Source organism: Lissotriton helveticus, chromosome 3_1 (assembly GCF_964261635.1).
Source record: "Lissotriton helveticus chromosome 3_1, aLisHel1.1, whole genome shotgun sequence".
Lineage (NCBI taxonomy): Eukaryota > Metazoa > Chordata > Amphibia > Caudata > Salamandridae > Lissotriton > Lissotriton helveticus.
In genome coordinates this window covers 1,314,442,037-1,314,460,670 of record NC_136061.1, presented here as the reverse complement: position 1 = coordinate 1,314,460,670, position 18,634 = coordinate 1,314,442,037, and the positions used below count along the sequence as shown (strand labels likewise).

At 42.0% G+C, this 18,634-nt stretch overlaps 1 protein-coding gene across 6 annotated transcripts in view; it reads right to left on the bottom strand.

Annotated features, from left to right (window-relative positions):
- The window catches only part of PRDM10 (PR/SET domain 10), a 1,331,210-nt gene that overhangs the window by 604,345 nt on the left and 708,231 nt on the right, over positions 1–18,634 (bottom strand). For all 6 annotated transcript variants that reach the window (XM_078681965.1, XM_078681964.1, XM_078681969.1 and 3 more), the window contains one exon: positions 8,569–8,775. In XM_078681965.1, coding sequence (XP_078538091.1) covers positions 8,569–8,775 — 207 coding nt within the window. The remainder of the gene's footprint in view (positions 1–8,568; positions 8,776–18,634) is intronic.

Sequence of the window (18,634 nt, the reverse complement as noted above, 5' to 3'; positions counted from 1 at the left end):
ATTCACATTCCCCGTCGGTGGCCAGATTTTATGTTTCCCACTTGCTGTACGCAGACGAAATTCCCTTACTTAGTTACACCAAGGTGGGGCTCCAGAGGCTAATTAGCAAAACCGCTCAGTATGCCTAGATTCATGTTCTAAAAGTTAATTTAAGTGAAACAAAACCATGCTAGTGACACGGGGTTTAGTAATACAACCAACATTTTATATAGAAGGCCTAAGGTTGGAGTCAGTACAAGAGTACAAATATTTGGGGGTTATATTTAATGCAAGAGGCTCTTTCAAGACTCACTATGTGTCAATGCTAAGAAGGAACAACACATTAACTGTAGCGTTTGCCTCACTTCGGAACACCCAGAGAGGCCTATCCCTTAAATCACTACTACAGATCATGGCAGCCAAACATGCCCATCCCTGTCATACGGCGTGGAGACTCTGAAAGGGAAAGCCGATAAAGTAATAGATAAGCTCAGGGTAGGGACTTATCGTCGCCTATTTAATCTCCCAAAACAGGCTTCACCTGCACATATTCGATTAGAGTTTGGCCTCAAGAGACAATATATAAACAGACTCTGGCATTTTTGAAATTCTGTTATACACTAAAACTAAATATCAACGCCACTCTGATGACAACCATATGGCAGGCTAAAAGCGACCCTAGAAATACAGTAGCCCATGAATATTTTAATCTTGCCAGGACTACTTTTAGTGCAGAACAACTGTGGATTTTACTCCTCTCACAAGTCGCATTTAATAGAGTGATTAACAGGACCAGTAAGAAAGTATCATCATTAATGGATAGAGTGGCCCTAGCGAAAAGATCCCACGCTTGGATGGTAATTGCATCATATGGCCATTTAAAACCCCTGAACTATCTGCGGGTTTTAAAATGTTTCAAAGTAAAGTTAAAGCTTATGTGTCCCGGGATAGGCAATTGTCAATTTTGTAGCAATTTGCCAGCTTGGAAAAGGGTGGGCGATTCAACGTTATGTTGCCTCTGCAATTATTACACAGAAGACGTTTGTCATGTAGTGTGTAGTTGTCCGGCTGTATCTAGAGAATGTAGATGCCTGCTAAGAGAGGGTTTTAACGAATATGCTGTTCGCACGTCTTCAAGCAGTAATAGCTGGTTTGTTGGGAGAAGATTTATCATTCACTGGTAAATTTCTAAAGTTCACTGAGGTAGCAGAGGGTAAATTAGTTAACTGCGTATAATAATGATTTACGATGTTGATCATGCTATTTACACTCGCTCAAACTGAGGGGAACGAGACACACTGACAGTAAGGATCTCCCATCAGATAAAGGCTTGAGTGGTTGTGTTTATGATTATATTACGAAGATTTGCACTGTATTTTAAAACAATCTTTTTTAAATGATATTTTGGAATGATGTGTTGTACGGTTATGTAAGAGTGACATATTGTACGTTTTAATGAACTGAACAATAAAGTATCAATCAATCAAGGGTCTAGAAAGTTATGGGTTTTTTGCAGTTCGTTGCAGTAGGAGGGGGTTTGGAATGAGTAAAGGGAAGGGGGGAACAATGAGAGAGAAGGGTTTAGAAAGGGTTGCTTGGGATATCTGAATAGTAAAAAGGGTATGAGATGATGCAAGGAAGGAAGAGTCTAGGAAGGGTTATTTTGGGATCATAGTAGTGGTATGGGGTTTGTGATGAATGAGAGGGTGGAGGTAGAGGATACATTGAGAGAGATATAGGGTGAGAAATAGGGTAGTGAATTGGAAAGGGTAGTGGAATGAGGTTTACAATGAGTCACAGTGGAGGTAGAAGATATATTGTGAGAGATATAGGGTAGTGAAGGGATATGTTGAATTAGAAGCAAAGCAATAAATATAAAGATAAACAGGTACACGGAAGGTATATCATAAGTACAAGGAAGGTATATGGTGTGTATGAGTGTGTGTGTGTGTGTGTGTGTGTGTGTGTGTGTGTGTGTATATATATATATGGACGGTAATATATGTAGATTAAAGTTGCATTTAATAAACTCAAGACTTTTGTGTGTTGCTGCACTCTAAATTAATGTATTTGTTTTTTGTAATTCAATAGTGTAGCAATTGGAGATAAATAGTTATGATAAAAGATGTACTTATTTATGCAGTCACTTATATACATGCTAAACACAGACTAATGTAACTATAAGTAATATAGACCTTTGTTAAGCAGATCTAACAAATCTCTATATATTTAAAAACAATTTTCATAAATGCTCATACAAAGCAATACACTTATGTGGGTACACATCTATAGTCCAAATCACTGCTCGTATAGAGAGGGATATGCTGTATATTCTGTTTGAGTATGGTGGTTATGTGAGGAAAAGCCACTTTTTGAGTAGTCTTCTGAAGATAAGGTGGATATCCGTGGATCTTATGTTTGGGGGTAAAGAGTTCCATAGTTTGGCTGCTTAAACGAAGAAGGATATGCCACCCATGCTTTTTCTTATACAGTGGGATTTTGAGGCGAGGTACCACTCTAGAGGGGAGGTTTCCTTTGTGTTGAATTTATTTTGTGATTTTATTCCTGATGAAGAGCGGTCCTGTTCTATGTATCACTTTGTGGGTGATGCAATGCAGCTTGAACCCAAATCTTCTGGCAACCGGTATCCAATGTAGGGTTTTCAAGGCAGGGGAGATGTGGGCTTGCGGTTTTATATGTAAGAGTAGTCTGGCAGCAGAGTTCTGAATTTGTTGTAGTCTTTTCATAGTTGTTAAAGGTGATCGTGGTAGAGACTATTGGCATAATTGAGTTTGGACAGAACAAGAGAGATGATAGCCTGGACCTTGTGTGGGAATCCCAGGTATGGGAAGATGTGCATAGAGTTTTTATAGTAACTATGATGTAAGTTAAACTACAACCCACTCAAACTCTGAACTTTACTAGCCACATACTTGTACGTAGGTTCTTACTGGCTGCAAATTGCAACCATTTTATTGCAATGAGTTTTTAGTACATTGGCCCTAAACTTCGACAAAACTGAGGTCTTAGTTTTTCATAAATCCCATTAATGTTGCTTAATGTGTTGGCTCACTGCAAAGAGACTGTACTTTTCCCAGATAATAACGGAAAAACCATGGGCTCACTATAGACAAACAGCACTCTCTGTATGTCCAGGTACTGAATGCTGCTTCTTCCTGTTTCTATTATTTTAAAGTAGAGACGGATTTTAATATTTTGCGATCCTTATTTATATTTTGTGGGGGGATATTGTGCTACTTCCTTTAGTGGAAACACCCTAAAACTCGGGCTATCATCTGCAAGATTGACCCAAGACATGCATGCTTTTGAATTTCAACATCAACATGACAAAAAGATGGTTGGGGAGTTTAACAACATACTTCCTCAATACCCCTACCAAACTGAAGACCCCAATGATCTCACACATAACAACTTTGCATATCACAGAGATTAGAAATGCTTCATGAGCATAACAATCCTTCTCATCCTAACGATAGCCATAAAGGATACACATACCACTGACTGTCCTGAGACTACACAATCCATTCAGACAATTCTCCTCACTATATTCCACATTCAGTCCATTCTTACTTGCCAATAACTCATTCATCAAATTTTCAGTTTAATTTTCCCTGCACTAAATGTCTCACAAAAAAATGCAACAGATTTATTCAGATGATTATCAGAGATCAGGAAGAAATGAGACAGTTAAAGTGTGTAAAGTAATGCCTCTTTTTGCTTGATCTTCTCCAATTTGACTGGTGCTGCTGGTTTTTCGACTCTGAAGGTGCACTGAGGCCTGCTGAACATACCCAGTGCCAGTGCTCTGACCCTTAAAAGAAATATGTCTGACTGTTAAACCACAACTGGCATAAGCTAACTTACTTTTAAAGTCCCTAGTTTGTGGTGCAGGGGTACCCAGAGCCTGCAAGTTAAAGTGACTGCATGACATTGTGCAGCCACAAGTGTGGGCCAGCAAATAGTGGACTGTATCTGTGGTGTCCTGCTCAAGGAAACATCATCCCGAGCCTCAGAGGGTAGAGGTGACTCCAAGGGTCAGTTGACTGACTTCCTGTTACAGTTACAGGGTCACAAAAGCTGAAGAAGCCTGCCTTGGCGTGTTGATAGTCAAAAACACGGGACCACAAACGTGCAACCTGAGAGACCGAGACCCGACCCTCAAAAGTTGCACCCGAGTCTGCTGGAGACGGGAGAGCCGTCGGAGGGCAGTTTAGTTGCTTAAGAAGGAAGTTATCAACAATTAAAGCGACTCACTGGTTTCACTGCATCCTGGGACCAGTAGAACAGTGGCAACTGATTTTTGTCTGGACTTCACTCGGACTTCGAGGGACATCGATCTCATGTCCAAATTGGCCCCACCATGTTCGTGGACTGAGGGGTGACCTCAGGATGATCCCTGTCACCGGATCAGTATCCTAATTATCGTCATTTAGCATCTTCACCATCCTGCAACCCTTGCATCAAGATCACTCCATTATAGTCTGTGACAGATCGTCTACTCCACAGAGCCTGGAACTGGACTGGAGTCTGCTTTGACTTTGAGGTAACTGTCCTTCCAAGCTTCACAGGACTCTGTGACCTGCTTCTTGGATAGTTGGTCTCCCGCAGAGAAGTGGAGTACCGATTTACAACTTTATAAATGTTATCAAAAGTCTGCAAAAATGTGACAGCGAGCATGGTCCATTACAATAATTTATTGACTTGGATGAAAAAGCAAAGCTTTATTGTTCCTTTAAAAATGCATATGCCAGAACCTTCCAGTGAAATGTTGTCATTGGAGTGTCATTTTAAAGACAAAAATATAACCTATCTTTATAAATTAGTTTCAGATTTGTATTTTCTTGGTTCTTTCTTATATGACTGTTTTGGTACTAAGAAAGCTTTTCTCTTTTTCCTTTGACGAAGGAGGACTGATTAGACCACAGCTACTTACGGTTGAGCGAAGGTTTTTCAAACAAATCTGACTTGACCCAATTCAGGTGGTGAGTTTATTACACAGTGAAGTATCACAACCACACACATAATAAACCACTTTCCTAACAAAGTGCAATTATGAGCTAAACACGGATGTGATAATGTACTTGTGCAGACTCAAATAAAAAAAAACAGATATCCTTATTCTAAAGTAAAGGGTTTTTAATTTTGTGGAGGATACGATAACCAGATATGTGATGAGTGTGGTTATCATATTAACTTGAGTTCACAGCCGGCATACTATCCCAATAGTCATAGTTTACCTAGTACAGGCTCACTTTGATGAGTTCTTCTAGTTCATGGCATGAGAGAACTGTGTCTTCATACTTTGAGACTACAGAACCCTATGTGTTTGTAGTAGTGAATCTTTGAGCCAAGATTCACCAAGATAATTTTCCCAGGTGAGTGAAGCATCATGACATAGCTTCACAACTCTGTCTGCTTCATTCAGAACTAGAGTTTCAATACCATTCCACGTAAGAAGGGTGCCAGAGCCAATATTGAAAGATAATCACTACACATCACTGATAAACATTTAGTAGTTTCTGCATATTAATAGACAATAACTGGTATAATTAGAGATGTGAGGACAGCGGTGTAGGCAATGTAGGCTGCACCAGTATAATAATTCTCAATATATTTATAGCTTGGCTTCAGCTATCTTTAAAATATATGTCCAAGTAAGTTTGGTGTATATTAGGCTCTTTTTGGAGAGTTGACTTAGGGTTGTGATTTGTCAAATACTGGCTTGTAGTATTTTAGTAATCCCTTGACACTTACTACAAGTGTCATGACGGTTCTGAATCCTCGTTACCCACACTTCTGGATGAAAACTGTGCCCAAATATCAGCATGTGGGACTTAAGCAAATTGAGAGTGTTAAGAATACAAAATAACATTGTGAAAATACTTTAGTAATTTTTTGGACACTTATAAGTGGTAATAATGACACTGCATGCTCATTACTCACCATCCCTCTGGACGAAAACTGTGCCCTAATATCAGCATGCAGGCCTTAAGCAAACTGAGAGTATAAAGAGCAACAAGAGATAAAACGATGTGATAATGCAATACTACTTATGCTTTACTTCGATTGATTCAAATAATTGATTGAATAAATAAGGTTGCTGTTTTCATTAACTGGCTGCCATTAGAAAATTGCTTTAAGAATGTATATGGGTAAGTGGCCATATATGGCAGGTGTTTTTTATAAATATTAATGACTGTATAATAGGAGATTAAATAGTTTTGTCTACTTTATGTGTTCATGTCTATCTGGTCTTCTCAATGTATATTTGAAAATTAAATGTTGCTTATCTAATGGTCTTTACAGCCCTGAGGAAGTCCATGTTGGACGAAAAGCGTTGGCTGGGCTGATACATGTGACTATAAATAAAGAATAATTAGAAAAAGAGATTTCAAGACTCCTTGCGCAGTACTTTTTGGATTTTGTAGAAATCGTTTGTATTATGCTCCTTCTCATTGCTAGGCAATAACTTGTGTTAATGACGCTTAGCACTAATCTTCCTCTTTGATGTGTGGTTTAGTTACCACCACTCTTTTGCTGGTTTTAACCAGCACATATTTCTGCGATCAATATGATAATAGTACCTGACCCTAAATAAGTGGAGCATGTTAAATGTGCACCACACACTTAACAGGCTTTCCAGGATTGTAAATGAATTCCCAAGTATCCACTTCCGAGTGGACCACTTACAAATAATTACTATCAGGTGAGTTGTAATGGGAGCATGCTTGAAACAAAAAAAAAAAAGACTGGAATGTTCCAGAATGTGTTGAGCAGTTATAGGAAATCCCAGAACTGGATACATGGACCTTCATTTAGAATTCTGCAAAAACCTAATTAATGTCTTTACAGATGGATGTAGGCATAATTGTCACTCTGGTCAATTCTGTTACTGGAAACCAATCAATATAAGAGGCCCCCTGAAGGAACTGATAAGGGACAAGCACGCAGGGGTGAAGCAGAAACCAGGAAAAACCGAAAAAAGCTACCCCCTCTCTAATTTATGTCGGCTCCAAAAGAGTCCGGGATTCAATAAGATGCACAGACGAGCTCACTGAGGCCAGAAACCAAAATAACTTTTTAGAAAAATATAAACATTTTTATTCATTCTTTTTTAAATATACATCAGATACATTATCACAAAGAATTTTGATATAGTACTCCACAACATGATAAAAAATCGAAAATCAAACATACATCACCCACACCCGCTCATCTCTAATATCACACTTCAAAACAATCAGATTAAACTAGCATACCACAACTTTAACACAAACATATGCAAATGCATTCTTCAGTTTTTCCGACACTCAACAATCTTTCCGATTTGGATGTAGCACCAATCAGCTGTCCAGAAGACTCTCCCACAAAAGTAATAGGAGATCCGATGGTATCTAGAACTGGACAGGAAATCAAACGCCAACGCGCGTTTCGGTGTAATGTCAGATATTAAAAGGCTACACCTTCATCAGGGCAACCGGAGGGAGGGTGAAACAGGAGTACACAGCACACAGTATACAGTACATAAGCAGCAGACTGCAAGCCTAATTTCATAGGGTGGAGGATTCTAGATTTTTCTCTCCTTGTCCCAGGGAGCGTTAGAAACAGTGGCTCAGCGGCTGTTTGTCTTCCAATGACTCAAAGGTGAAAAAGAAGTTCGACCGGCCCATCTGAGGGAAGATACAAAATTGACTACACAATCCATTCAGACAATTCTCCTCACTATATTCCACATTCAGTCCATTCTTACTTGCCAATAACTCATTCATCAAATTTTCAGTTTAATTTTCCCTGCACTAAATGTCTCACAAAAAAAGGCAACAGATTTATTCAGATGATTATCAGAGATCAGGAAGAAATGAGACAGTTAAAGTGTGTAAAGTAATGCCTCTTTTTGCTTGATGTTCCCCAATTTATTTGACTGGTGCTGCTGGTTTTTCGACTCTGAAGGTGCACTGAGGCCTGCTGAACATATCCAGTGCCAGTGCTCTCTAATCATCTCTAATATCACACTTCAAAACAATCAGACTAAACTAGCATACCACAACTTTAACACAAACATATGCCAATGCATTCTTCAGTTTTTCCGACACTCAACAATCTTTCCGATTTGGATGTAGCACCAATCAGCTGTCCAGAAGACTCTCCCACAAAAGTAATAGGAGATCCGATGGTATCTAGAACTGGACAGGAAATCAAACGCCAACGCGCGTTTCGGTGTATTTGTCAAATATTAAAAGGCTACACCTTCATCAGGGCAACCGGAGGGAGGGTGAAACAACAGGAGTACACAGCACACAGCATACAGTACATAAGCAGCAGACTGCAAGCCTAATTTCATAGGGTGGAGGATTCTAGATTTTTCTCTCCTTGTCCCAGGGACCGTTAGAAACAGCGGCTCAGCGGCTGTTTGTCTTCCAATGACTCAAAGGTGAAAAAGAAGTTCGACCGGCCCATCTGAGGGCAGATACAAAATTGCAGTATACGACCCACCAATGGGTCTCTTCGGTATGAAAAGACACAAGATATGTATTTCAATTTTCACTGATTGAAGTGTTCCAAACGTACCCGAATACGCTTCGCTCGTCGCATATCCTCAGCCGTTAAAGTGCTCTCCAAGGGAACCATCACAGTGTCTTCATGCTGGAGAGGACGCATCTCGGTTGGCTGCTGTATGGAGGGCTGGCTGTCTCTTCCCTGAGTAACAGGGGCCAGGCCCTGCTCGTGATGCTCGTAACCATTCACTGCAGCCTGTCCAACACTGTCAAACTGTGCCTTGGAAGAAACAATATAGATCCACGTGTGAAATCAAAAATGAAGTAATACTCAAAGCGCCCTTAACTCTGAATGCTTTAACAAGGATGTTTAAAATGACAAAAACTGTTTTCACAGATGATACCATGGTCAGCCATATGGAAAGCCAAAAAACAAATGTACTTGGGAGACTTAGCAGGCCTGTCACTACTAGAGGTAAATATGTGTAGGGAGGACAGGTCACAAACCTGCTAGACGATCTGAATGCAGAAATTTAGAAAAACTGAATCTATATGGAATATGAAATCTCATTATTTCTCCCTATAAGCAATCTCTCCTGACTCGTAAGAAGGCCTTTTACTCTAGAGAAAAAGATGCTGGACAAGTTACAAATCTGAATATTTCCAGTTATGGTTTCACAATGAAATCCTCTCAGAAAGAGAATAATGACCGAGCATGAATGGAGACTGTATTCCCCTCCAACATTTGGAAATTATCCTTTAGAGAAAGGTACGGTACATCAGTCAAGTGTCATGTGACTCAACGAGTTATAAGTTTGCTCTTAACATCTGGGGTGACCTGCAGTATAAGACTTTTAATATGGAAAAGGTCAACTGACTACTATTACATTGGGCAATAATTGTAACTATAATTAACATCACTGCAAAACGTCAACATTGTGGCAGAGCTAACAGAAAACAAGAAATGTATTAACTAGCTAAAAAATCTGAAATGGGAGCACATTCTGCAAATAATGATAGAAGAAGATGTAGCTGAGTATCTAAATTTGTAGACTTTGGAATCCAGGTTTGAATCTCGGCCCCAGTGCTTGGCTCCACATTGTGTGATTCTACACAAATCATTTAATCTTCCTGTGACTCAATGTGTAAAATGAATTTGTGTAAACCCACTTGATGTACACAATCTTGTAGATAATCACCCAACCTACCCTCTTCCATCCCCACCAATATAATGTACATATAATTACATTACACCATTGGTTCATGCTAAATAAATATGTCTGATGAGGTTTTAGATTCTACTCGCAGTGACCATACTGGCATCCAAAGCTCTACGTAGTTTAATTTGTATTATTTTAGTTGACATGTCAAAACAAATGTCTGGTTAGAATCTATTTCCATGTGCAGTACCCAACAGTTTAAATGTCCAGTAGTTGAGAATCTTAAATGCATTACATTTCCAATGTGACAACCTTTAATGCCTTCAATATGAGTTAAAGTAACGTTCTCTTCCAGGGGATACTCATCAATAGTCATAAGCACTGAATTATCCCCGCCCATGTGCGGAACCCCGGAGCTTATAACAATATATAGATATATATATATATATATATAGATATATATATATATTGTTATTACTGGAACTTCGTTTTCATAGCTTTCTCTTGGTTTTTAGGCGCAGAAAAACGAAACGGACCCAAAGAGGTAGAGTTGCTGAGTTTATTTCATCGTGTGCACCACTCCGTCCGCCATGACGCGTTACGGGCCCTGAAGCCCTTGATCACATATACATATAAAAATAAACATATATGTACATACATATACAGGTGTATGTCAAGACACTAAAGTTTATACATACTCAAATATGTATGAAGACCAACATATATGTAACTATGCAGCCCCATAAAAGCCCAAGCTAAAAAAGGGACAAACAGCCAGAAAACAACTCAGCAATACTTGTATAGTAATACATTACTTAAGACAACTTGTAATAGAGACCATACACCCAAATTGCTTCATACAAGAATCTTTTTATTTTACAGAACAAGGAACAAAACACAAGTAATTGAAGGCAGTCTTGCAATATGGACACTTAGACCTACCAGATGACCGTATGAGCATCCACAAGGAAGCTAAAAGGCCTTCTACTAGAGCTTCCTACGCTTTTAAATGGAAGCATTTCTACATCTGGTGTTTGAATAACGGACATGACCGAGTTACAGGACAGGAACAGGTCATTCTACCATATCTGTTATATCTGGCTAAGTCGGGGCTGCAATTTTCCTCCATCAAGGTACACTTAGCAGCCATCACAGTGTACAGAAAATCACCTACACAGGATTCTTTCTTTAAGATGCGGTGAAGGATTTTTTAGAAGGATTAAAAAAGATGTATCCACCAGTTCGAGCGCCATCTCCTCCGTGGGAGCTCAATGTGGTCCTAACCAAGCTGATGGGAGCACCTTTTGAACCAATACACAAGTTTTCTTTGCAGCACTTATCTTGGAAAGTGGCCTTCTTGGCCGCAATCACCTCTGCTCGTAGAGTAAGCGAATTGCAAGCTCTGTGCTGTAAGGAACTGTCACGGGGTCACGGGACCAGTCAACGAATCCCCTGTGACTGATTTTTCATCTACTCCGCAGGATTGGACCGGGCCCTTTAACGAAAGCCTGGACTCTCCTGAAGAGACGTCCCCCTCCGTGACGTCAGACATTGCTGGCTTATCCGCTTCAGCGCTGTACGTTAAAGGGGCGGACCGGGAAGAATGCGGAGTCGGAGCCAGGAGAGGAGGAAGCCGACCCAAGGAAAGGACAACGCACGGCACCGAAGAGGACCCCCACCTGGAAGCCGAGTCGGAGCAGCTGAGGACGTCGGGAGACATCGCGGGAGCATCCAGAGAAGGAGACGCGAACAAGGAGAAGCCAGGAGGCCACCGTCACCACTTTTCACCCAGCCACGCTCAGGAAGAAGCGTGGCTCAGCAAGGTACGGGGCCAGTTCAGAGGTTTTTTTTCTAAGGGAGGGGCCGGGTAACGAGGAGGCTGGGAGGGAACTTCTCTAGTATAAAAGGGAAATACATGCTTTTCCTTTGTGCACTATCACTACACCAACACAAGGTGAAACGCCACTGCGCCATCAGTACGGGTGAATATTCTCGAAGGCATTTGGTGGTGGTACTCCCCTCCTCACAACGTTACCCTCACACCCTACCCTATACTCTCAGTAGTGAAGTAGAGCTGTGCCCTAAAGCCACCTCTCCTTTCTCTTTCCTTTTGAGCAGAGCCGGTGAAGTGCTGTCCTAATCCGAAGACCCAGAGGAAGACCTGAAGGACCTACCTAGAGCACTGGATAAAATTCCAATTGTTTTGCCCCATGATTGACTTTGAATAAACCTACGGTTTCCAAAACACTTCTGACTGGTGGCTCCTTCCCTCCTTGTTAACCCTGAAAGGTTACATGAACCCTACACGGTTTTTCATGCAAATAGGGTGGTTCTTTGACTCCACCTTTGGCAGAAAACTAGGATGAGTTTCTGAGTTCCACATCAATCAGGGAATTACTTTACCCACTTTCTTTCCCAATCCTTCTACGCCCCTGAAATGGCCTTACATTCTTTAGACCTTAAGAGGGCGTTGAAGTTTTATTTGGATAAAATTAAAGATATTAGAAAGAAAGACCGGTTATTTGTCAATTATGGTCCCATCAATACTAGATTAGCAGCTTCTAAGGCGTCCATTTCAAGATGGATAATGTCCTGTATTTCCTTGGCCTATCAGTTAGCTAATAAAGCTCTTCAAGGGAGGCCTAAAGCGCATTCAACCAGAGGGAAAGCCTCAACTACGGCTCTCCTCAGAAACGTTTCCATAGCAGAAATTAGCAAGGCAGCCACATGGCGGTCTGTTCATACCTTTTCTCGCCATTACTGCTTAGATTCAGATACTCCGGCAGATGCTCAAGTAGGTCAAGCATCTCTGAGGAATCGGTTTGGTTGATTATTGGTACCTATTACTTCAAGATTGGTTTTATTACTAGTGCTACATTGCTAGTCCGCGAAGTGTGGGGTATGGGCTTGCTATTCTATTCACTGCTTATGACTATTGATGAGTATCCCCTGGAAGAGAAGGATAAGTTACTTACCTGTAATCCTAGTTCTCTTCCAGGGGTATACTCAAAGTCATAAGCACCCCGCCCACCTCCCCGGTCTAGCAATGTTAGTACAGGTTTTAAGTGGTTTTTATACGCCTTTACAAAAAGAACTGACCTAACTGCCACCTGTGGTGCATGCTGGGAGCATAGGGCTCCCTGAGGTTCTTAAAGGCAAAGTGCCTAAAGTTTTGTAAATCTTAAAGGCGAGGTGCCAGTTGTCTTTTCTGTCTCAGGACAGTAATTCCTATGCAGCCTATGGGCCAAACTGCCTTCAATTACTTGTGTTTTTTTTCCTTGTTCCGGAAAATAAAAAGATTCTTGTATGAAGCCATTTGGGTGTACGGTCTCTATTACAAGTTGTCTTAAGTAATTTATTACTATACAAGTATTGCTGAGTTGTTTTCTGGCTGTTTGTCCCTTTTTAGGTCTCGCCTCTCAATGCGCATGCGCATTGAGTAGAGCGAGACTATAGGGGCTTAAATAAGCTTTACTTAGACTGGCGATTGACTGGCGATTTGATGCTGTGCCCGTGCGCTTTTAGGTCAATGCGAAATCGCCAGTCAATCACCAGCAGCACTTCAAAGGCCCCTGCTGCTTCACACCCTCATGCCGCTCTCCCCGCTCCGCCCCTCCCCTGCCCGCCGTGTCGCATTTCTCCTCCCCCCACCCCTTCTCTGCCTTCCCTCCGTCTTGTTTTTTTTTACCCGCTCCGTAGTAGGACATTTTTCCAGTGTTTACATTTTTTAATCACTGCTTCATATGAACATTCACGCGACCGCAGAAAACAAGCTACCAGATTGTCCATTTCACAATTCTCCTGCGGTGCCTTTAAGATTCATTTTCCTTTCTCTCGGTGCATGCTGCTATGGATACTTAAACCTGCCAAGGCAAGCCTGTACCTTTAAATATCTCTTATTCGCACTCCCCTCCTCTCCCCTACTTGCCGCTTCTCCCTGCGCACAGAGCTATTTCCTGAAATCTGCTTTCATCTGAATATGCATGCAATTATTAATGTATTCAATGTGTGCGCAGGATACTACAGGGTTGCAAATCATCGGGCATAAACATCAAACCAGGTCACCTAAAAGCAAATGCGTTCAGCGCGCTATTTGAAGAGCACCCACTGACGAAAGAACCCACATAAGGCTTTTCGTGTTGTTCCTTTAAACTCGGCTATTACAAATTAAATAAATTATTTAACAATTAATTTAACAAAAAAAATAAAAGCCATTGTTATTTGTAATATTAATACATCTAAGTCACGTAAATAAAAAACATGTTGCATTACAAATGCTATAGGTGTCACATTTGCGAAAGTTATAACTATTGGCATTGTAAATGACAGAGCTATTAATTTAGCTATTTTAACAAACACATAAATAAATAAAAAATTAATTTATAATACCAATAGCTCAAACTTTCCTAATGCGAGATCTATTGCATTTCCAATGCTTGTTTAGCTTGGGCTTTTATGGGGCTGCATAGTTACATATATGTTGGTCTTCATACATACACCTGTATATGCATGTATGAACTTTAGTGTCTTGACATACACCTGTATATGCATGTACATATATGTTTATTTATATATATATATATATATATATATATATATATATATATATATATATATATATATATATATATATATATATATAACAGCAGGTTTCTTTACGAGAAAGAGGTGAGTCGCACTCCTGAAGGTAATTCCGAAAGTCTTTTATTTCGCTAGCAGTTCTCTAGCCATTTGGTGTCCCAATGCATTTCGGTCTAAACAATAGGCAAATTGAGGCGAAGGTGTTTAGCAGCAAGGAACAGTAATTGCGTGCATCGCTCCCCAATGGGGCACAGCAGGAGCGGACTACGAAGACCAGAAAGCCTCAACTGACCGGCCGACTGCGGCGCCCACCAGGGGGCAATCATCCCATCAAGTCCCTAGAGTGACGCCCACCGAAGGGTTACAACATTAAAAACATGAGGCAAACGACATCCAACCTCTCCTCCTTTTGCCGATGCCACTAGCCCCCTTGAGAAAGGTCTATGTTTAGACCGAAATGCATTGGGACACCAAATGGCTAGAGAACTGCTAGCGAAATAAAAGACTTTCGGGATTACCTTCAGGAGTGCGACTCACCTCTTTCTCGTAAAGAAACCTGCTGATTTATATATATATATATATATATATATATATATATATATATATATATATATATATATATATATATATATATATATTACCTACTGGCGGTCGCCAGTAGGTATATATAGTTAGGATTTTTTCTCTATGGGATTTTTGAAAATTCTATGTCTAATAACTTTGGCGTTTGTGGACGGAATTGGCTGAAATTTTCAGGAAAATGGCACATTTTGTTTCTGAGCAGCCCTTGAAAATTTGGGGGGGGTTCGTCAAGGGGGGGCCGAGAAAAAAGGGGGGTCCCAAAACGTGTTTTTAACATTGAGTTTTCCATAGGGCGGTTGGCCTCACTTTTAGCCCGAACGGCTGAATGGATTTGCACGAAACTTGGCAAAATTGTAGGGACTGGTAGCCCGATGTGCCTTTTGTAGGTCTCAATATATGTGCTCCAGTGGATTTTGAGAAATTAACGTTTAAAAAAAGATATATATCTGTAACAGCGGACCGGGCAGCGTCCCAGGACGCGTACTTTGCGCGCAACGGAGCTTTGTGAAGCGAAGCTGATTGGTTCTCCGGCGTCTGTCAACATTCCAAACAGTCCGTAGCGGCCGCCATCTTGTCTCTCGGTAGGATCGAGAGACAAGAGGAGGCCAAAGCGAAGGGGCAAATGACCATAAGGGGGAATAGTAGATCCTCGCTGACCCCCTAGGTTTGATGTGGAGGTTTTAAAAGGGCCCCGCGGGGCAAAAAAAATAAAAAAATAATAATAATCGAACGGCTGAATGGATTTGCACGAAACTTGGCAAAATTGTAGGGACTGGTAGCCCGATGTGCCTTTGCTAGGTCTCAATATATGTGCTTCAGTGGATTTTGAGAAATTAATGTTCAAAAAAAGATATATATCTGTAACAGCGCACCGCTTCGCGTACTTTTCGCGTTACGGAGCTTTGCGAAGCGAAGCTGATTGGCTCTCCGGTGTCTGTAAACATTCCAAACAGTACGTAGCGGCCGCCATCTTGTCTCTCGGTAGGATCGAGAGACAAGAGGAGGCCAAAGCGAAGGGGCAAATGACCATAAGGGGGCATAGTAGATCCTCGCTGACCCCCTAGGTTTGATGTGGAGGTTTAAAAAGGGCCCCGCGGGGCAAAAAAAAAAAAAAAATAATAATAATCGAACGGCTGAATGGATTTGCACGAAACTTGGTAAAATATTAGGGACTGGTAGCCCGATGTGCCTTTGCTAGGTCTCAATATATGTGCTTCAGTGCATTTTGAGAAATTAACGTTCAAAAACAAGATATATATCTGTAACAGCGCTCCGCTTCGCGGAGATAAAATTATATCTGTATTACCTAGCTGTTGCCAACACCAGTTAGCGACGGCTAGTAGGAGATAGCGACCATCTTGGGCCCCACTTTGCATGTGAGTGATATTTATCACTAATGACATGCAAAGTGGGCATGCCAAGATGTTAGCGACTGGAAACAGTCGCTAACATCGCTATCTCCTATTATCAACTTTTGGAAATATTCGAGATAAGCGCGAATATCTCCAAAAAGTAACAGCTGCCCTGAGCAGTTCTTAGCCATGTTATGCAATGGGAGGTGGATAACATGGCTAAGAGCATTAGCTCGGTAATGCATGAATATCGCTGAGTTTTCAGCGATATTAATGCATTGCGGTCGTTTTTTATCGTATTTGCGATAAACCTTGATAATAGCAAGGTTTATCTGCGATAATTTCTGACGGTAAAAAAATCTTTGCAATGCATCGTTAGGGATAAATATCGCTTAACTTTGGTAATATGCCCCAACGTCTGTTAACGTTCGATTCGAAGGAAATCAGGAAGTGTTGAAAAACATTGTCTGCGCCATCTTGTCTTTTATCAAATGCCACACTTTTGTCGTGCACGGCAGCCATTTTAGATGCCTTGACCAGACCCACTCTGTGCACGCTGTCGATCCTTAGCATGGCTCCCCACCCTCGCAAGCATCTCACCCAGGCAGTGGTCACCCCCGCTCTCTGTCTTATGCATGGGTAATAAACCTCCCCCCATCTGCGCTGCTCTTCCCTGAGAATCACACCCTGTGCCCGCCCGACACCTCCCTTTCGCCCTATTCACTACCGCACCCTCTGACACTCCTTTTCCTCTGTGTCCGATTGTCCAGGCCGGTCCTAGGCTATCAGCTAGCCCTGCAGATGTAGTTTATGGCCACAGCTGTAAAGAATCACCCCTCTTCAAAGGAGTTATAGTAGATCAAGGCCCACACTCGATGAGATCCGTCACAGCAGAAGCGTTGCTATTATCTGAAAACCATCCTGTATTGTGATTGGGGAGGGGACCGAGCGTGAAGCGGAAGATTCCAGGGATGACTCTTTGTACATCAAAGTTTTTACAATTATGTGTCACATTAAAAATATATAGCACTCCGACAAAGTAGTAAGATTATAAAACTTTAATAATTTATAAATATATACAAGAAAACAAAAATAGTAATAACATATAAACATTTTTAGGGAAAAACAACGAAGTAGCGGTCGGCTGTGCGAATAGTCCCAATGCAGCACAACGTCCAGATTTCCGGCGTGGGGCGTCGCGGGGGGTGGGTCATCAGTGGCAAACTGTTGTGCGAATAGTTCCAAGGCAGCAGAACGCGCCGAAATCTAGATGACACGAAAGTGATGTCTAGTAAGTTGCCACCCAGCAAATAACGGCGTGGGGCGTCGCGGGGGGTGGGTCATCAGTAGCAAACTGTTGTGCGAATAGTTCCAAGGCAGCAGAACGATGGCACCAAGGTGATGTCCAGTAAGTTGCCGCACTGGTTTTGGTATCCTACAATGCTGCTCCGAATAACGGCGTGGGGCGCCCCGGGGGAGGCGGCATGAACGGGCCTCTCCAGGTGGAGTGTCATCTGTTGTAGTGGGGCGCCCCTTTACCGTTTCAGTTGCCATTCCGTCCTTTTTTGGTCCACTGTGTCAAAAGCCGCAATTCAGCTGAGTTGCGCCCACTCTTGCGGTGCAGCGATAGGCGGCTGTCACAGGACTCTCAAAATGGCGGCAGGCTCTTTCCTTTTTGGGCCTGGTCCACTGAAATGGCCCTGGGACACCTTGGAAATCGGACGCTTGTCTGCTAGGTCTTGGACCCCATTCTCGAAAGCGTCCCCTCCGCCTTGAGAATTCATCAAAAGTTTTGGGGGCCCCGACTCCTGCAGGCTTCTGGTGGGGAGCGGCTGCCATGATTGCTCGCGGAATGACCACGACGGAGCTACGAGATGGTGGTGCTCTCATGCTGACGCCAGTTTAGTCTGAAACATCCAGAAACAAGGTGGGGCTTTCATCGTTTGGGAAAAAAAATAAAGTTTTCATCCAATGAAAAGTGTTGTTTTTAGGTCATATGATCAAGCCTTCCATCATTAGGAAACCAAAAGTAAAATGAACCAATGAAAAGTTTTATAAACAAGTCACATGACCTGTTATGCGGCATAGGGTATAAAATGCGGAGAAAATACGTTGGCACGTGAGGCGGCGTCAGTAGCGGACCGATGTGCGAATAGGCCGAAGGCAATACAACGCGCCAAGATCCGGATGGCACCGAGGTGGTGTCCAGCAAGTTGCAGCACTGGTGTGGCCATCCTACAATGCTGAAAGTCGGCGTGGGGCGCCCCGTTGGCCTGTGAGTTTGCGTCAGTAGCGGACCGATGTGCGAATAGGCCGAAGGCAGCACAACGCGCCAAGATCCGGATGGCACTGAGGTGGTGTCTAGTAAGTTGCCGCACTGGTGTGGCCATCCAACAATGCTGAAAGTCGGCGTGGGGCGCCCCGTTGGCCTGTGAGATGGCGTCAGTAGCGGACCGATGTGCGA